The following is a 21,540-nucleotide window of genomic DNA, read 5'->3' as shown; positions in this document are numbered from 1 at the left end:
TTAAAATCCTTCAGAGGCTCTCGCCATGACTTTTGGAATAAAACCTCAAATCCTTAATTTGTCTTGCAAGGGCCTGAGGATCTGGCAGAGGCTCACAGCTCAGCTTCACCTCTGCCCCTGCTCCCCGCCCCGTGCTGGCCTGCACTCTGCACTCCAGCCAGGAGCCAAGCTGATGCTCTAAATGGGTCGAGACTTTTGGGGACCTTGAGACAGGTGAATGTATTTTGCATGTGGGTTGGGTATGAACCTTTATAGGCCGGAGGACACACTGTGGTAAGCTGAATAATGATGTCCACATCCAAATCCACAGAACCTATAAATATGTTATTTTGCATGGTGAAAGAGACTTTAGAGATGTGATGAAATTAAGCATCTTGGCTTTATCTCGAATGCTTTGAGTGGACACAATATAATCACAAGGATTCTTACAAGAGGGAGGCAAGAAAATCAGAGTTAGAAAAAGAAGATGGAATAACAGAAGCAGAGGTTGGAGAGAGAAGATGCCACAGTGCTGGCGTTGAAGATGGAGAAGGGAGCCGTGGACTGAGGCGGGTTGGTGATGTGTAGAAGCTAGAAAGGCAGTGAAGCAGGTTCTCTCCTGTTGCCTCCAAAGGAAGGCAGCCCTCCAGAAGTGTAACATCGTAAATCTGTGTCATTTTAAGCCACTGAATTTGTGTTAATTTGTTATAACAGCAATAGGAAAATAATATGGCCGATTTTCTGGGCACAGACAATTTTGGAATTAAAGAGAGTTGTGGGTGTGTCCAGCTCGTTCAGGAAGGCTGGAGTCTGATTTTAATTTTTGGCTGGCTTCTGTGGCACAATGAGTGTGAGAAAATGATCTGCCTTTAAGACAAACTAAATCATTTAACTTTTTGTTTTTAGCTTTGACATGTGCAGTTTCTCAATTTAGTGGAAAAACAAAAACTGGCAAGGTTTTGGTTAGTCACAGAAAAAGTTGAGCAATTCTGCGCAAACGGTGGGTTTTTATTTGTTAAAATATCAAAGACATGATGGATGATACATTTCTTTGTTATAGTATTTTGTTAACTTTGATAAGTGTAATTTTGTTTTTCTGGCTATATTTTTATCCATCAGAAAAATCTAGTTTTAAAGCATGTTTATTTTGTGGTAGTCAGGTCTTAAATGCAGTCTCCTGGGGACCCAGGCAACAGGCATGGTTCATAGTTGAATTCCTAAGATCTTTGGTCTTACTTTGGATCACAGTGAGTGTGATTCCCATTCACATGTGTTTTGTCTCATTTAATAATCAGAGAGGAGAAATGAGAAATGGAGAAAACGAAGTTGGGGGGGATGTATGTATACAGCTTTCTGGGGTGTGAACCACAGATTTTGTCTCTATTCTATTGTGTGTAAGTGGCATTTAGCATAATTGACTAGTCCTGTTCCACTACAGTAAGCTTAATGAAGTACTTTAAGTTTAAGCTCCAAATGGAATTTTGGCCCAGTTTAAATTTTCAGTACCGTTTTTAATATATTTCTGTGAAATACACATTGTTAGTAACAAATAAGATACTTGACAGAGTTGCATATCAGACTACTCAGAAGAAGAAACCTCTGTGATTATTACAGACACGTAGTTCTGTGATCAAGAATACTTACATATTTTATTAATTAGCATTATGATGGTTATTAAAGTTATCCATAAATATTCCAGTTCTCTTCCTTCTAAAAACGAGTAGGATTGTACAAAGGGACTTCAAAAAGTTCATGGTAAAATTGAATTTAAAAATAAAAATAAAACTTTCTCAACACAAGCTCTGTCATGTTTGAGACACTTTTGTAAGCAGTGATACCCATCATTTAGTCCATCCCTAAAGAACTGAGGACCTGACATCCATCCTCTTGTGAAGGTTAAAAAAAGAACTGAGGGTCTTGGAAATTTAACCATATCAGTGCAGTCTTTTTACATATTAGCTGAATAAAAATGGGTGCCCTTTAAAGCTTTTTTTTTTTCTTTTGAGACAGAGTGACTCCATTGCCCAGGCTGGAGTGCAGTGGCACCATCTCAGCTCACTGCAACCTCCATATGCTGGGTTCAAGCAATTCTTATGCCTCAGCCACCTGAGTAGCTGGGGCTACAGGAGTACACCACCATGCCCAGCTAATTTTTTGTGTGTTTTAGTAGAGATGGGGTTTCACCATGTTGGCCAGGCTGGTCTCAAACTCCTGGCCTCAAGTAATCTGCCTGCCTTGGCCTCCTGAAGTGCCGGGATTACAGGCATGAGCCACTGCGTCCTGCCTAAAGAATTTTTTAAATGTAGGGTTTTTTTCTTTTTTTTAAGAGATGAGGTATCACCATGTTGCTCAAGCTGATCTTGAACTCCTTGTCTCAAGCAATCCTCCCACCTCAGCATCCCATCAAGATTTTTGGAAAGTAGAGATTACTCCTTGTGAGAAAGATTTTTTTTAAGATTAGAAAACAAAAAGTTAGAAGGAGCCAAATCTGGACTCTAGGGTGGATACCTAATGATTTCCCATTAAAACTCTTGCAAAATTGCCATTACTTGATGAGAGGAATGAGCAGGACCCTTGTCATGGTAAAGAAGGACTCTCTAGTAAAGATTTCTGCGGCATTTTTCTCCAAAAGCATTGGCTAACTTTCTCAAAACACTCTCCTAATAATCAGATGTTATATTCTTTGGCCCTCCAGAAAGTCAGGCAAAATGTCTTGAACATCCCTAAAACTTGTTGCCATGATCTTAACTCTTGACTGGTTCACTTTTGTTTTATGTAGACCACTTCCTCCTCTTGGTAGCCATTACTTTGACTGTCTTCAGGATTGTACTGGTAAAGCCATGATTCATCTGCTACAATCCTTTGAGGAAATGCGGATCAGGATCTTGATCCCACTTATTTAAAATTTTCATTGAAAGCTCTGCTCTTGTCTGCAGCTAATCAAATGGAAAGTCTACTCAACTTGGACTTTTAGTCAGACTTACATAAGCTGAACCAGTTGAGATGTCTATGATGTTGGCTGTTGTTTCTGCTGTTAATCATTGGTTCTCCTCAAATAGGGCATGAACAAGATTGATTTTTTTTCCTTGCAAATTGATGTGGATGGTCGTCCCTGCGGGCTTCATCTTCAGCATCATCTCATCCCTTCTTAATATGAGTTACCCACTTGTAACCTGCTGATTTCTTTGGGGCATAGTCCCCATAAACTTCGTCAAGCATCAGCGATTTCGCCATTCTTCCACTTAAGCTTCACCATAAATTTGTTGTTTGTTCTTGCTTCGGTTTAGTAAAATTCTTATTGCTCTGATAGGGTCTGTTTTAAAACTGATTTGTTATCCTTAGTGCCTTGAGCTAGATTCTGCTCAAACATGTTATAACTAGTCAGTATGGATTTATTTTGGTGAAAAAATATTTAAAAGCCCTGAATAATTTTTTCGTAATATGAACTTTTTGAAGATCTTTAAATATTTTCCCCAGGAACTTTTTGAAGATCGTTTATATATTTTTTCCACTCTCTTGAATTTAGATATGGTCCTGTGACATGCTTTGGCCAAGTAAATAGGAACATCTAACGCTGCTGAACTCCAGCCATGGTGATTATGAAAGCACCTGTTGACATGGGGCCTCCATTAACCCAAGTCGCTAAGTGATTAGATTAAGCAGAGCTATCCTGCAGTCTGTGCGGTATGCACAGCATGTGCAGGAGATAAACAACTAATATTGGGGGTCATTTTTTACTACACCAAACCTACCCTATCCTGACCAATAAAAACACTCAGGGCAAAAACTGATTGTGGTTCTTTCAAGTTGGCTGATTTTCTGTGTGTACATGTAATACTTTTTGGAAAAACTTGGGTATGTATTATCTTTTTGAAATAGCCTTAACTTATAATTCCCAGTGGAACTTACATCATAGCTCATTTCCTTTAATGATTAACATGGTAAGTCCATGCCTTTAAAAAATTTGTTGGTATGCAATTACATCTGTTCGGAGCAATTTTTTTTACAACTGTTTACTTTCCTAAGACTTTAAATGTTTGCAGTCTACCTTGAAAAGCAACTTTGTGAAAAATATTAGGTGCTTTAAAACTGATTTGCCCCACTTCGTGTTTGCTTGATATAAAATGAGATACGTGATTGTATTTTAATTTATAGAAAAAGGACTTCCAAAAAACTGAGACTTTACCTGACAACTTTATTATTACTAACTAATTGTAACAAAATACTAATAAGTCTAATAATCTCTGTGGACAGGTAATTGCAATAGAAGTGTTGGCTTCAAGTAATTGTATTGATACTGGTAGCCCAAGTTAATAGTTGCATCTGACAGCTTGGGCCTTTTCATTTGTAAACATCCCGAAATTCTGAGAGTCAAGATGGCTGCTCTGATCACCATCATTCAGAAGACAAGATAAAATTTCTTTGTATTTGAAGGAAACAGTGTCTTTTCTCATGTTATTACCGTTTCAGAAAATCAAGTATAAGACATCAAATGGGATTGCTTTCTTAGAGATTGCATCCTATGGGTTACTCCCCCAAAGCTAGAATGATTATTTATTTTATAGCCAAATTTTAAAAATGTGTGTGTACCCCCCCACAAATATCTTGCTTTTAGTTTTCAAAGTATTTGCTTTTCCTAGTTTTCATGTGCTTCTGAAATGCAGTTGTGCAGATACACACACATGCGCTCACAGTCTGTGTGCGGGGCACACCCTTTGAGAGTTTCTCTTTAGTGCTTTTGTGTCTCCTCTCTGTCTAGGGCCCTCATTAGCAGTCCCAGGAGCCGAGACTCTAATCTCCACTACTTTTCTCTAGGCCTCCAGCATCCATCTGGCCCCTGAGATTTCTCTATAAGACAGACTTCTTATTGCTGAACCCAGAAAAAGAAAATGAGATTCCTCTCCACTCTATCAATTCAGAACCAATCTGCAAAGGGAACTTTACAGGGCAACTGCTTTCTCAGACTGAGTGGGATAAAAAAGACAAAGAAGTGACAGGAGAAAAGCAGTTCCATCCGTTGCAGACAATGCTTTCAGTCAGCATCCTGAACATGGTGTTGTTCCCCTCAGAATTAAGAAGGTGAGGTTTGCGGGAATGGTTTTTTGTTTTGTTTTGTTTTGTTTTGAGACAGAGTCTTGCTCTGTCGCCCAGACTAGAGTGCAATGGCGCAATCTTGCCTCCCTGCGACCTCCGCAACCTAGTTTCAAGTGATTCTCCTGCCTCAGCCTCCCGAGTAGCTGGGATTGTAGGTGCACACCACCATGCCCGGCTAATTTTTGTATTTTTAGTAGAGGTGGGGTTTTACCATGTTGGTCAGGCTGGTCTCAAACTCCTGACCTCAGGTAATTCTCCCGCCTCGGCCTCCCAAAATGCTGGGATTACAGGCATGCCACTGCACTCAGCGAAGAATGCCTTGAAGATTCTCTTGGCATTTTCACTTTCCCTTTGGGAGACACCAAAGAGAATAAGGGATCAGGAAGCTTACAACAACAGCATAAGTACAGTGAGTTTGTCTTCAGCGTCAGAGAAACTAAGAAGAGAATGATCAGTTTACTGTAGACGCTGACAAGTGTGTTCTATTCACAAAGAAATAAAATTACTCCAGGCAAAGGAAAAACCTTGATTTGCTATTTAAATAAATCTGTCACTACCTCACAGTAGTTAGCAAACATTTTTGAGAAATGGATGTTTTTCCCAATTGATTGAGCCCCTAAATATTAATAATAAAAAAGTTAAAAGAGTTGTGCTGGTCTAGTGGGTCTCCCTGTTGACCCTGAGGCAGCTCCACAGAGCCCCGAGGCTTAGGTTGAAAGCTGACTCTGTAGAGAGCCCAATGGGGAAATACTATGTGTAAAGGCTCCTTCCTCTGAAATAGAAGTTCTCAAACTTTTTTGAGTTAAGAATAACCTAAGACTGTTGTTTAAAATGCAGATTCCTGGTCTTCAATTCCACGGACTCCCACTTGGAATGTCTTGAGTGGGACCTGGGAATCCCTATTTTAACACACATCCCAAATGATTCTGATTCAAGTGTGGATGGGTCATGAAAAATGAACTGCCTGTGGAGGGCCCTGTCAAAAGCCTTTATCTTAGTGGCAGTTGGTCTCAGTTTATTTTAGGGAGACTACTTAGTTCACAAGTGTCAAATACCATTTCTTACTAAGAGAAACAATATCTTAGTTACTTCATCTGTCATCTCACAGTTAAGTCTCTTTTCCTATTTCTGGGCACCTCAGACATTGCATGGTTCTCAGCCCCCTCTGCTGGGTGTGCTCCATCCGAGCAGCTTCTAATACTGAACCACGTCTCACTGCTCTCACCACTTTCTTCTTCCTCCTCCTTCCAGCTCTGTTGGTTTGTTTGCTGCTGCTGCTGCTTCCGCTGCTTCCTCCTCCCCCCTCCCCCTCCCCCTTCTCTTCCTCCTCTTCCTCCTCCTCCTTCCTTCTTTCTTCCTCTGCTGCTGCTGCTGCTGCTGCTGCTGCTTCTTCTTCTCCTCCTTCCTTCCTTCCTCCTCCTCCTCCTCCTTTCTTCTTCTTCTTCTTCTTCCTCTTCTTTTTCCTCTCCCTCTCCCTGTCCCTTCTTCCTTCCTTCCTTCCTTCCTTTCTTTCTCTTTCTTTCTCTTTCTTTCTTTCTTCCTTTCTTCCTTTCTTTCCTTTCTTTCCTTTCTTTCTTTTTCTTTCTTTTCTTCTTCTTCGTAGAAAGCAGGTCTCTTTAAACTTCCCTTTCCCCAGCAAACAAATTCCAAAGTAGAAGTTAAATGTTTATAAACAAATAAAACTGACTTCTTTATCCAAATGCTGCCAACCAGTAAGTATACAAATGCTCCTAATCAGTAAGTATACAAATGCTCCCAAGGTGGGTTTTCTGAAGCATACACAAATAAAACAAGCCTGAAAAATCATGTTTTTTAAATAAATAAAACCCACAATGAGATACCACACTACAGACTCCCTAGAATGATAGTAGTTGAAAAGACAGTACAAGTGTCGGCGGTGCAGATGTGGAGAGACTACAGCCATTGTGCATTGTTGATGGGAATGTAAAATGGTACAGCCACCTTGGAAAACAGTTTGGAAGATCTTAAGTAGTGAAACATAAACTTACTATGTAATCTGTCAGTTCTACTCCTAGGAATCTACCCAAGAGAAATGAAAACATGTCTACAAAAAGGCTTTCCATCTGAATATTCATAACACCACTATTCATAATAACCACAAACTGAAAACAATACCAGTGTCCATCAAGGGATGGGTAGATGAACAAAATGTGGTGTATCCATACATTGGAATATTATTTAGCAATAGAAATTTAAAAAAATACCATCATATGCTACAATTTGGATGAATCTCAAAAACATTATGCCAGGTGGACAATGCTAGGCATAAAAGGCTTAATATTGTGTGATTTCATGATAGGAATCTAGAAAAGGCAAATTTTTGAGAGACAGAAAGCAGATCTGTGGTTCCCCAGTACTGTGAACAAGAGCAGAGATAACCTGTAAATGCTAATAAAGAAACTTCCTGGGATGATAGCACTATGTTGGAACTGGATTGTGGTGATAACCGCACAGCTCAATAAATTTACTGAAATCATTTAATTATAGAGTTGTAGTGGAGGAATTTCATAGAATGTAAATTTTAACCCCATAAGGCTGTTAAATATTTGTTTTTAAAAATAACACATATAGCATCATTAAGTAATTAATAGTTCTTTTCTGTGCAAAAGAAATAGAGAGGCGCTGTGGTCAAAGTGTGGTCCGTTAGACCTCTTGGGGGTCCCTGACACTTTCTCAGGGAGTTCTTGAAACTCTAGTTTTTTTCTAATGATACTTAGAGGCCATTTTTCTAGTGATATGAAGAGGCTATTTGCCCTTTTCATGGTGTTGACATATGCACTGATGGCGCAACAGCAACAGTAAGGTAAACTGCTGGTGCCTTAGCCTAAACCAAGGCACTGGCATCAAACCTTATTAGTAGTCATCATATTCTCCACCCCTGTGAACTCATAGTAGAAACATCCCTTCCGTTTTCACTTACGAATGCCCTCAATGAAGCAGTAAAAATTATTTAATTTTATAAAATATTGTGGTTTGGTTGCATACCTTTTTTTATTTAACTTTTATTTTCAGTTCAAGAATACACGTGCAGGTTTGTTACATAGGTAAATACATGTCATAGGGGTTTGTTGTACAGATTATTTTGTCACTCAGGTATTAAGCCTAGTACCCATTAGTTATTTTTCCTGATCCTCTTCCACCTCCCACTTCCCACCCTATAATAGGTCCCAGTGTGTGATGTTCCCCTCTATTTGTGCCTGTGTTCTTGTCATTTAGCTCCCACTTATAACTGAGAACATGTGATACTTGGTTTTTGTTCCTCTTTTAGTTTGCTAAGGATAATGGCCTCCAGCTCCATCCATGTTCCTGCAAAGGACATGACCTCGTTCTTTTTTGTGGCTGCATGGTATTCCGTGGTGTATATGTACCATATTTTCTTTATTCAGTCTGCCACTCATGAGCATTTAGGTTGATTCCAAGTCTTTGCTATTGTGAGTAGTGCTGAAATGAACATATGCATGCATGTGTCTTTATGATAAAATGATTTATATTCCTTTGGGTATATAATCAGTAAAGGGATTACTGGGTCAAATGGTAGTTCTGTTTTTAGATCTTTGAGGAATTGCCACACTGTCTTTCATAATGGTTGAATTAATTTACACTCCCACCAACAATGTGTACGTGTTCCTTTTTCTCCACAACCTCAATAGCATCTGTTATTTTTCAACTTTTTAATAGCCATTCTGACTGATACAAGGTGGTATCTCATTATGGTTTTGATTTGCATTTCTCTAATGATCAGTGATATCAAGTGTGTGAATTGTGAATTTGTTTAACTGGCCACATGTCTGTCTTCTTTTGAGAAGTGTTTGTTCATGTCTTTTGCCTGCTTTTTAATGGGGGTTGTTTGGGGTTTTTTTTTTCTTGTAAATTTGTTTAAATTCCTTATTGATGCTGGATATTAGACCTTATCAATGCAGTTTGCAAAATTTTTCTCCCATTCTGTAGGTTGTCTGTTCACTCTGATTATAGTGTTTTGTTTTGTTTTGTTTTGCTGAGCAGAAGCTCTTTAATTAGATTCCATTTGTCAATTTTTGCTTTTGTTGCAGTTGTTTTTGGTGTCTTTATCATGAAATCTTTGCCCATTCCTATGTCCAGAATACTGTTGCCTAGGTTCTCTTCCAGGGTTTTTATAGTTTTGGATTTTACATTTAAGTCTTTAATCCATCTTAAGTTAATTTGTGTATATCATGCAAGGAAGGGGTCCTGTTTTAAGCTTCGGCATATGGCTAGCCAGTTATCCCAGCACCATTTATTGAATAGGGAATCCTTGCCCTATTGCTTGTTATTGTCAGACTTGTCAAAGGTCAGATAGTTGTAGGTGTGCAGCCTTATTTCTGGGTTCTCTGTTTTGTTCCATTGGTCTATGTGTGTTTTTGTACCAGGACCTGCTATTTTGGTTGCTGTTGCCCTATAGAGTTGTTTGAGGTCAGGTAGCATGATGCCTCCAGCTTTATTCTTTTTCCTTAGGATAGCCTTGGCTATTTGGGCCCTTGTTTGGGTTTCATATGAATTTTAAATTAGTTTTTTCTAGTTCTGTGAAGACATTGGTAGTTTAATAGAAATAGCATTGAATCTATAAATTGCTTTGGACAGTATGGCCATTTTAACAATATTGATTCCTCCTATCTGTAAGCATGAAATGTTTTTTTCATTTGTGTTATCTGATTTCTTTGAGCAGTGTTTTGCAGCTCTCACAGAGATCTTTCACCTTCCTGGTTAGCTATATTCCTAGGGTGTGTGTGTGTGTGTGTGTGTGTGTGTGTGTGTGAATCATGAATGGGACTGCATTCCGAATTTAGCTCTTGGTATGACCGTTGTTGGTGTATGGGAGTGCTAGTGATTTTTGTTATTTTTGTGGGGCTTTTGTTGTTGTTGTTTGAGACAGTCTTGTTCTGTCACCCAGGCTGTAGTGCAGTGGTGTGATTGATTCTACTGCCTTAGCTTCCCGAGTAGCTGGGATTACAGGCACACATCACCAGACCTGGCTAATTTTTGTATTTTTGTAGAGATGGGGTTTCACCATGTTGGCCAGGCTGGTCAGGAACTCCTAACCTCACATAATCTGCCTGCCTCCCAGAGCGCTGGGATTACAAGCATGAGCCACCATGCCCAGCCACTAGTAATTTTTATACATGATTTTGTGTCCTGAGACTTTGGATGCATATCTTTTTAATAGCCTGTGTGATGAAGTAGGAAGTATGCATAAAACATTTCTTCTGCATGTCCAAGTTAGGTGGTTATCACAGAGAAAACACCTCTGTAGTTGATTGAATTGCAAGCTGAACCAGCGTCGTTTTTTAATGGGACATCATCTCTATTTTAAAAATATATCTCTCTGGCAGATAAATTATGGATATTCAGACCTGGTATTTGATAAATCGCTTTCTTAAAAAAGAATGAAGAGAGCCTGACACTTCAAGAAAAATAATTGACAGTGTCTCTTGCCAGTGATAAAATTCAAATTTTAAACAAAATCTAGAAGTTAGGAAAACTTATATTCACTACCTTGAGCTTGACAGCTTTAGTCAATGGTTTTCTGATGAGATTGATGGTGATATTAACAAATGTAATTTTTTAATATTGTACAATGAAATGTGTCCAAATTTGGAGATTATAGGTAAAAGGGTCTTCATACTAAAAAGTTTGAGAAATACTTGCCTAGTAGCGAATAGCATGGAGTTTGGGGCCAGGCTGCTTGGGTTCAAATCCCTGTGCTACTGCTTATTACTTGTATGATCTCAGGTAAGTGCTTCACCACTGCGTGCCTCAGCTTCCTCATCTATAAAATGGGGTTAATAATGGTACTTCTCTGTGAGAGGTATTGTAGGCATAAAAATGAGTTAACATGTATACATATAATATGTATATTTAGCCATGTTAAAATTAATAATATATACATATAATATACACATATAAGATATATATATTTATTATTATTAAAATTAATTAATATGTGTAAATGCTTAGAATAATGCCTGACTTAAGTACGTGCTCAGTGAGTGGTTATTGTTGGTCTTGGTAACTGAAAATTTGTAAAAATGAGCAAACACATTGTAAATGCACAGTAGAAGAAAGTTTTTTGTAATTATATGGGAAATCCAAAACTGCTTTTCCTCCTGTTGCCTCTGTCTCACTTTTGTCCCTGGAAGTGCACTTCTGGGAGTGGTGCATTACTGAGGGCCAGCTTGTTCTCAGTCCTGCTTGCCCGTTGAGTCCTGTTGTTTGGGGAGATCGTTCCTTACTTAGCAACCACAGAACGGGTTTTTAAGAAAGACTTGGTGAGGCAACATCATTTTCAAGGGTGCAGTTAAGTAAATGGAATTTAAATAGTATACCACTGTATATCCTTTGTTTTTTAGAATTAGAAGTCACTTTCCTGCCTCAGCAGTGTTTAAAATTACAGTGCATTTCTTTTAAGCTCAAAGAGTGGTGGAAATTATGTGAAAGAGAAAGGATAAAGTCTTGTTCATTATCAGTGTTTAAGACACCGTAAGATTTAAAAGAGAAAAGGACCAACTTGGAAGGAAACTACATCTTCAGTCCTACAAAGAGACTACATTTGAGATATTTTGACCTTTAACTTTTAAAAACAAGTTAATGACTTGTTGACATTGTTCATTCATTCACCGGTATTTGCCGAGTGCTTCCCGTGAAGTGCCAGGCCTCTAACCCCATGTGTTAAAGAAAAGACATGGGCCCTGCCCTTCTAGTGTGAGTATGTTTGGGTTTTCTCATTTCTCCTGCCTGCTCTGTAAAAGATCAGGAGTGTTCATCTGCTATTCCCTGACTTACATCAGCAGACAGAACAATATATGTTTTATCCTTCTTAAATGTTCATGAAAACATTCTTAAGTTAGTATAAGGTAAAGAAGGTAAGACAGACTGCAAGAAATTTCTGATTGTTTCTTTTCCTAAAATAACACAAACAGAATCACTTATTTTTTGGAGTACTGATTATAGGCACGTTCATGTTTGATGGTTAATAACAAACAACTGGAATATGCAAGTCATTGGAGTTTCACTGACTTAAGTGGTTTCTGCTGTCCTAAGAGAAATAGGACCTCTAAAAGAGCTCATTAGTGTCCGTCTGTCTTATGTGTCATCCCACATCACTCTGCATGTGATGAGAATGTTGCATGGGCCCATGACAGTTTTTATTACTCACTCTAGACTTGGCCATATTAAAGTTCTTTGAGTGTATATAGTCACATGTTACATAGGTTCAAAGTGGTCTTTCCTTTCATTTTAGGAGTATGTTTTGCAAGCAAATTACAAAGCACCTTGAATATCTTTTTAAGATAATGTTGAAAAACAGAGCGGTAGTATGACTGAGATCATGTTCTTACTGATATACTAACATTTTAAGATTTGAGGACATTTCCTTCCTAAGTGGCTAGTTATTGGAAATAAGAAATCAGGTCAAGCTAAAAGCCAAGGAAGTGTTTCTTGAATGCAGGCTAGGATTGAATTGTATTAATTCAATTGAATTCAATCTCAGCATCTGTTGTGGGTTTTAGTCATGTTCCTGTTCCTGTCACGGCTAGGACCTTCAGCAAACTTTACATCTCAGTAAGTGCAGTTGTCTTTTACAAATACATTGCTCGGAAGTCAGTTAACCTGAGCAAGTGAACAAAGGCTGTGATTGTATTGCTGTTGTTTCTCTTGACACTAGATCTTCTGTTCTTTGATTCATTACTATTAGTGTTAAAGAATTAAATATTAACTGCACGTTGTTTTCTAAACAAAGTCACAGTTGTTATAAAGCGAATTTCTCTTTTCACAGCAATGTTTCCTGTTAGACAGGTTCTACCTGTTCTGTGTGTCCTCTTTGCAAGGACTTATGCCCTTGTGAGGTAACCAGCTGTGATGTAGGGCTCCAAACAGATTGAATGTTTCTGTGATGAAAACTCATGCACTCATTTAATCGTGGATTCTAATCCTGTCTTTTACATGTGTGTGCTTATGTGTTTCAGGAAAAAAGTGCCAGCTCAAATGTCAGACTTAAAACTAATAAAGAGGTTCCGGGATTAGTTCATCAACCCAGAGCAAAGTAAGTTCTAGTTCCTGTTTTCCTTACACAGTTGGCCTTCCATGTCCATGGATTCTGCATCTGTGGATTCAACTAACCATGGATCAAAAATATTCAAAAAATAATAATTCTACAAAGTTCCAAAAAACAAAACTTGAACTTGCCACACACCCAGTACTGTGTTGAATTCCTGGGAATGAAATGTCGTGTAGGCACTGTGTTAGGTATTACGCGTAATCTAGAGATGATTTAGAGTATACGGGAGGATGTGTGGGGGTTATACAAATACTATGCCATTTTATATCAGGGACCTGAGCATCTGCAGATTTTGGTATCTACAGAGAGAGGTCCTGGAACCAATCCCCTACAGATACCGAGGGACAGCCGTATTGTTTTTAAAGCTAAAAATGTTTTCAGAGTGAATTCCATTTTGCCTACCAGATAATCAAGACCTATTATATAAAGCTTTAGTAATTGAGAAAATGTGGTTTGGTGTAACAGAACAGAATAAAGCAAACAGACGTACAATATGTGACAAAGCTGACTTTGTAGACCAGTTAGAAGAAAACAGAGAAGAATATCACTATGACTATGAGGTAGGGAAGAATTTTGAATAAGACACCAAGGATGTAGGTCTTAAGGAAAATCATTAATTAATGTGACTGCCTTAAAATTAAGAAGCTCTAAAAGGTAAAACCCAAATGTTCATTGAAATATAATGGGTAACTAAACTGTGACATCTTGTGATGGGAATACTATACATCAGCGAAAATGAGTGACTATAGGTACACATATCATGATGGAGGAATCTCATAAGTATAAAGATGAGGCAGTAGAGTAAGCAGCAGTACATGCCTATATATGATTTCATTGATATAAAGTAAAACAAAAAACAGGCAGAACTAAGGCATGTGTTGTAAATTAGTATACGATAAAACAATAAAGGGATATAAGGAAATGAAAAGGCTTTAGTTCTTTCTGACCAAATGGAAGACAGTGGAACCAGAGGCTCTGTTTCTTAATCTGGGTGGTAATTACATGAGCGTTCAATTGTTATTATGCAAAAAATGTACAAATAGCATTATATGTCTTCTATGTATTAGGTGTATCACAACTGGAAAGTTAAAAAGAAAAGAAAAAATTTTAACTTGGAAAAAAAAGAATATATCACATGAGGCTCTATAGAGTGCCTAATACATTTTCCCACTTACAGTAGAAACTTGAAAATATGATTGTAGAATACCAACAAATGACTATACCTAAATGTTTCATTTAAAAGGTCATTTCCTCTTCAAGTTAAAAACAATAGTTAGTGGTTTTCTAGATTGTTCTAGAACTGACTCTAACCTTAATGCTAAAATGTCCTTTGTATGACTTTGAGGCTGTCCTCTCCTTCAAAGAGGCTGTGTTATCCCAGAGGCTACAAATGTGCTGTGGTATTCCACCTAAATGCAACCAATTTATTGAGAGTACCAATGACACTGGTATATTTGACAGTCACGCCCCTACCCCAAATAAATTCGACCATTACATGTATATATGGATAGCCCCATAAATCGAAATTATAAGCAGAAGAAGGTATGTTATCTCTGGTTCTTCCAAAAGATTGCAACAAAAATTACCTAGTTCATAATCACTTTAACCTGGCTCAGTGTCTGTGGAATCGCTGCTGCCATGGCCACTGTGGTGTCGCAGTTAGGAGACCTCAGGGAGTAGGTAATGGGCTCTGTGATTTAATTTTTACTTTCAGAGAAAACTGGACATATTAAAATCCACTTACCATTTACCATGTCAGTGTAATGATGCAGCTGATGTTTTCACCCTCGGGTAAATGTTGTGCTGCAGCCACAACCTCCCTAGCCTGCTTCACTGCTGATCGCTTTCATCCACTGTATCTGCCTTTGGGGACAGCAGATATCTGATAACACAGCCAAACCACCTTGTCATCCAAGATGTCTGAAATATGCTATTTTTAAATGCTTCCCTTATCTCAGAGTTAGAAAGAGAGATTGAATGGAGGAGAATTTCTCCTTTCTGTTTGAAAGAATACTTACTTAACTCTGACACTCTGAAGCAGCGCACTTCACAGACTGGTGTGTGCTGAAGCTTTCAAAGGAGAAAATTCTGTTTTCCACACATGCTTGTGTGTGTGTGTGTGTATGTGTGTGTGTGTGTGTACCTGTATGTGGACACGTGTATATGTATTTTAAACTGTGAATCAGAACATTAGATGCCTAGAATTCAATTAAGAAATCTTCCTGGGGGGCCAAGAGAAGAGTTTTACTTTCCTACTTGCTGACATAAAGGATCAGTTTACTATACAGATGCATGAAATAAGATGACGCTTCTTTTTCCCCATGAGTGGAAGGACAATCCCATACCATAAAGGCAGGTCATCCTCATAGCATCATGAAGGCATGTCATCCTCATACCTTCATTTAATGCTTTAAATTGATATCAAGCAAGTAGCCTACTGTCTTTGACCTTCAGTTTTCTCAGAGGGAACTGGAAGTGAAAAATCCTGTTTTGTGGGACTAGAAAACAAATGAAATAGGGTATGCTCACCACTTATCGCATCATCTGGCGCTTGGTAAGAATGCCTTAAATAATAGAAACAACCCAAATGCCTTTCACAGGAGGTAGTATGAACACACTACACTATATTCACACAATGGGATATCAGTCAGCAGTTCAACCAGACGCACAGCAGCCATGCACAATATTGGATGGGCCCTGGCAGTATAATATTACAAGAAAAGAGTGAGTCCTGAAAGATTACATAGAACATGATGCACTCTTTATACAGTTAAACACAACTGAAATAATCTGTCTTTTAAAGGCACACATAGAGATGTGTTAAAACTGTAGAAAAGGAAAGTGAGGGAGCGATAGTCACCTTGGCTTGTGGAAATCCACCCACGGATAGGAGCTAACATGGAGTCAGCTATGGGTTGTTGTCAAGGTCCTCGCTTTTGTTTGTTTTTATTTTTGATTCCACAGGTGTTTATTATGCTACTTTTAAAAAACAAAGTAATTAACAAAATAAATAAAAATGAACTGTACATGAACTACTAGTAGGAATCTGCCACAGAATGAGGGTTAGGATGAATCTGTTCCTGAGGTCCAATTGCAAACTAATGATGATCATAAAGAAAATACTGTATTCAGGCTAAGATTTACCAGGAACCCACTTGGTAATGGAATTTTAGTATCGCAGGGGAGGCAGAACTTTACGCCGACCCTCTCAGGGTTTCTGGCTGGGCCTGAGAATTAAATTGACATAAGACAGATTTAACAGGAGAAAAGCATATCAATTTCTGCATGTACATGGGAGCCCCTATAGGAAAATGAAGACCCAGGAAGTGACAAAACCCACATATTTGTATACTAGGTTGAACAAACAGGCAGTTGTGGAAAACCACCTGAAATATGTGGGGAGACTAAAGGAAGCAAAGAATTATTTTAACAAGGGCTCTTAGCACAGAGTTCTCTTGGCCTTGACTCCCTGTTTCTGGTGATGAGAATGTTTCTCTCCCCCTGGTCTTGGGAGGGCATTGTTCACATGGGAGTTCCATCTCGTACTTGCAGGAAGAAATGAGGTCAGAATTCCCCTCCTGCACCTGCTGTTTTCAGTTGCCTTTAGCTCAAAATAATCCTTATGACAAAGTGGTCATATCTTAGGGTGGCTTATTCTGCCCTGCTTCACTGGTGAGATATTAGGGAATTAGGACTTTGTCTCCTCGTACTTTCATGCTTAACTTTTTATCATTTGCAAATTTTAATTTTTAAGACAGACTTTCACTAAAAGTGAAAGCCCCATATCTTTTAGCTCTAAAGGCCATTTTGCCCACCATTCATTAATTTGTTTAATTTGCATTAGGATATCATAGTATTGTCATCCCTAGTCCCATAAAGCCGAGAAGTCCCAGGAAGAAGAGTGTTTGAGGGTGCAGAGTTAACTCACAAGAGCTTTGTCAGTGCTAAGGGCCCACAGGGCGTGTTCCAGTGGCGCAGTGAATTTTCAAGGTTGAGTTTTAGTTACTAGAGAGAAATAGGAATTGCCAAAATCATCGAGCCTTATTGGCTAAGTCAGGTACCAAGGTGTAGGCTTTTGTAAGTGAATATTAATAACTCTTAGAATCAATTATTCATCCTTTATAAGCTTGAGTCATAAACAATTAAGTGATCCCTTTCTAATACCTTGAAAAAAAAAATAGAAAGCCAATGAGCTTTTCCTCCTCGTCTCCCCCACTCACAGTCATCAAAATGTGCATCAGAAAGGATTTTAGAATCAAGTCATTACACAGGGGCTGTTTTCCGTGGTGCAGTTTGTACTCTTGAAGGTAGACACATATTCATGCCACTGTGTGGATAAGTTTCTTCCACATGAAAAGAGGGGACTCAGGTTTATCTAGGTGGGAATCAGTTGATATGGGGTAATTTATTTTGTCAGAGTGAAAATTCTGTCTCTGCCCCATTGAAGAAATTTCTCTGCTTCTGTCTGAAACGATCCCATGGAGAACTGCGGAGTAGGCCTCATGCTTTCAGATGACACCCCACCAGAAACAAGGCACACCCGTGTGGGTATTTGCTCCCCTGGCCATGCCTGACAGTCGCTTCCAGTGACCATGCAGGCTATCTGGAGGAGGCTGTCTGGTGCTCCAGGCTTTGACAATCACAAAGCTCCCTTCCATTCAGTCTTTTCTAACACAACTCATGCACTGTACTTGAGGATGTGAAGACAGTGACTCAGTCTGGTGTGTGCCTCTTCTTCGTGGGTTATAAGATGTGGCAAAGGCAGGCAGGCATGTTCTAATGATCTTAGACAAAGCAGAAGCAGGCAGCATTGCTGTATCATGGGGCAACACAAAGCTGAAACCCCTGAGAGTTTTATGGTTGCTTTCCCGTATAAGCATCCCAAGATCCTTAGCCAGCACTTTTGGTGTCAAGCTCCTGATAGGGACCCCTTACCCTGTGATAAGTGCATTCTTGATCACAGAGATGCGGATGCATTTGCAGAGGTACTTTTATTTAAAAATTCTCCGTCTTGTTCCTCTCATATGCATATATATGAGTACTGACCAAACGTGGATGTTTTCTTGTCGTAGTATTTAAATAAAGGAGGTAATGGAAGTTAGTGACAATCATAGACAGAAGGGACCCCAGAGACCAGCCCTGGTTTTATAGATTAGGACTCAGACCTGCACATCACCCATGCTGACAAACTCAATGCTTCAGTGAGGGGTCATGAATCACGTGAATTTAGATAGGAGGACTCTGTCAATTAATTAAGAAATATTTTTTGCCCTCCTGTTACATTCAAGGCAATATATGCTAAAAACTCCAACCAGTGAGTTTCCCCAATGAACGTCAAATCCTAAAAATGCCATTTTTTTGAGGTCTCTGGCATATTTTCTAGGACAACATTTCTGGGGCAACATATACATATGGTTATCTATCTATCCAGTTACCTATATTAAGAGAGAGCAATCTGGCCAGGCTCAGGGCTCACGCCTGTAATCCCAGCACTTTGGGAGGCTGAGGTGAGTGGATCACCTGAGGTCAGGAGTTAGAGACTAGCCTGGTCTACATGGTGAAACCTTATCTCTACTAAAAATACAAAAAATTAGCTGGACGTGATGGCTCACCCCTGTAGTCCCAGCTACTCAGGAGGCTGAGGCAGGAGAAAGGAGAATCTCTTGAACCTGGGAGGCAGAGGTTGCAGTGAGCCAGGATTTCACCATTGCATTCCAGCCCAGGCGACAGACCAAGACTCTGCCCCCCCCAAAAAAGAGAGAGAGAGAGAGAGAGAGAGAAAGAAAGATCTTAATGCCTTTCCAATCTGGAACCTGGAGCTGTCCAGCAAACTGACCTCTTAAGACCTTGGCCACGAACATAAAAGACATTGAAAAGGAGCCTGAGCAGCCAAAACAGGTGACAGAACATGGATGTTTCCACTCACAAGAAAGCCCCAGGTTCCCCCACGGAGTCTGCTTATACTAATTGTACACACAACTCTAAACAACTTGGCTGTGCTGTTTCCACGTAGAGTGGAAGCAGCAACTGGGAAGAAAGCTGAAAGAGGATGGACACCATGCTGACGAGAAGAAATGAGAGAAAAACCTCAAAACCAGGCAAAAAACAAATGCCCTGGAGGCTGAAGCCATTTTGCTTAAAGTGAGCCAGCTCAACCCATCTAGTGGTTCTGGGTATCACAGTATTACAGAAGAGCATTATAATTTAAGACCATGGAAATGGCCTCTCTTTATTAAGTGAAAGCTAAGAAATGTTTATGAGAGAGATCCTCTATTATGAGAGTATGACATTTAGAAAGATTTGCATCCAACATGGCTCAAATAAAAAATGTTTTGGTGCTTGAGACACTGAAACATGAAGAACCTGGGAAAACTCAGTTATGCAAACTGGCTTTTCTGCCCAAGATCTACAGAGAGGAGACAGTTTAATGTACTCTCACCATCCCAGATTCTGTTCTGCCTTTCAAACCTGCAATAAGAGAGGGCGTGTTTCCCAAACAAAACATTGACCTTGTTTGAATGGTCAGATAAAAGGCGGAAAAATTACATGATATATGTGAAAGTGCTTTGTAAACCATGAAAATTGATTAATGGTATCAGATATGTACATTGTTTTTCTTTGATAGCCGAGTTGATGTCCTTGCTCACAGATTTTAAATGTTGCTTTTACACAGAGGGGAAAACTTCCTCTGAGCTTCAGGCTCCACTGTCTGTCACAGGAGGTTTGGAAGGTTTCAGGTCACCTGTGCCCCCCCTGTGGCCCCTAAAGGATAAGACATGATGTTAAAGGATCCATCTGATGGGCTTCTCATCATACTTGGATATAAAGGAAAGAAGCCATTCCAGAGCCCGCACTCCACCCTGCCCCTCAAACAGGACAACCAGTAGGCACTGATAGTAACTGAAGGAAATGCCATGTGATAACATCTCTTACCCAGCATCCCTCAGCTCCTTGGAACACCCACAGCTATCTGCTAGATAGAAACATTTGTCATTAAGACCATGTTACCGCTAAGCCCCATACTACCCCGTGCCCTTCCCATCTCTAATTCATCCCTGCTCTCCTTACCATCTTATTTTCATCTCCACCAGACATGTCAGCTGTCTCACTAAGTAAGCTGTTAAATACCACAGGACAAGAAACACAGAGCCAGTGCTACTCAGACATGCGTTCTCCCACATTCCAATGGAATTGTATTTTCAGAGGGTATCTGCTGCCACCATTGCAGAAAGTGCTCAGAAGTAATATAGGTCATCTGTATGTCCTCAGCTTGATTGCCACCAGCCCACACCGATAGTCAGCTGGAGATCATGCTGTTACTGACAACCTTTGTAAAATAATGTATTTCAATACAATAACTAGGATACATTTTCTTTTTTATTTTTCTTTTCTTTTCAATGCAGTGTTGAAATATGCCGTGTGCTGCTTGCTCATGCTTTTTTTAAAAAATCACAAATGTGTATCTGAAGAATGAATTTGGCATGCAGCTCCTAGTAACATTACTATAAATAGCATCTGTACATTGAAAGGAAATTGTCTTCCTTTAAGCCATAGGCACTGATAGACTATTATGAAACACATTTGCAGGATAACTGTACTGTTTATCCTAAATGTAACTTCAGAGTATTTCATTGGAAAAGTCTGCAATAAGTAAATGTCTGCCCCAAAGTTTGGGGGCTCAGCATCTCAGCATTTTTCCCTTGAGGGGACCAGGTTTAGCAAAGCACTGAAATATGCACTCAACTACCCTTTGTTTTTCAGCATGCACATCTCTGAAAGCCAACAAGAATTCTTCAGAATGCTGGATGAAAAAATTGAAAAGGTAAGAAGTGGAATAAAAGACCTGCCTCTTTCAAGGGAAGTATACTAATGGCTTCGTATATGAGGGCAATAACATTCTTGTTTCTATGTCATAAAGCTATTTTTGTGAAGGTTTGGGTGGAGAGTTAAAAGTCACCACCCTTCCAAATAAAGTGTGTGTGAAAACGTTTACTATAGAATAGAGACTCCCAGGACCCAGGACTGTCCTTGTTTATTAAAGTATGTAAGTCAGTTGGAAAGCAATAAGCAGTCTTCTTTCATAGACAGAGCATTCTGACCACTGCATGCCATTTTGCAGCCAATGCCCGTACTAACCTCAGACTGCAAGGGGGCCCTCAGTACCTGCTGGAACCTATCAAGGGCCTATGCATGGCACTGCTCTGAATTCTTTGCAAACATGTTATACCTAATTCAGTTTATACTTATCTCAGGATAATGACATTGAGACAGGTATTATCTACATTTTATAGAAAAGGAAACTGAGGCTCCAAATGCTAGAGTCATTTGCCCATATTTGCAAGCCTAACAGTGGACAAGTTGGAATTCCAGCCCAGGCC

At 39.4% G+C, this 21,540-nt stretch overlaps 1 protein-coding gene across 3 annotated transcripts in view; it reads left to right on the top strand.

Moving 5' to 3' along the window:
- CUNH1orf21 (chromosome unknown C1orf21 homolog) overlaps positions 1-21,540 on the top strand; it is a 234,487-nt gene that overhangs the window by 183,317 nt on the left and 29,630 nt on the right. For all 3 annotated transcript variants that reach the window (XR_004272736.1, XM_032291177.1, XM_032291178.1), the window contains exons 4-5: positions 13,071-13,147; positions 20,924-20,984. Coding sequence is in view for 2 of the 3 variants with exons in the window: in XM_032291177.1 (XP_032147068.1) it covers positions 13,071-13,147; positions 20,924-20,984 (138 nt within the window). In the remaining variant the exon portion in view is untranslated. The remainder of the gene's footprint in view (positions 1-13,070; positions 13,148-20,923; positions 20,985-21,540) is intronic.

Source organism: Sapajus apella, unplaced genomic scaffold (genome assembly GCF_009761245.1).
Source record: "Sapajus apella isolate SASKATOON/1434 unplaced genomic scaffold, GSC_monkey_1.0 scaffold25, whole genome shotgun sequence".
In the NCBI taxonomy this organism is placed as follows: Eukaryota; Metazoa; Chordata; class Mammalia; order Primates; family Cebidae; genus Sapajus; species Sapajus apella.
The sequence above is the reverse complement of the archived record's forward strand: the minus strand, read 5'-3'. Positions and strand labels throughout refer to the sequence as shown.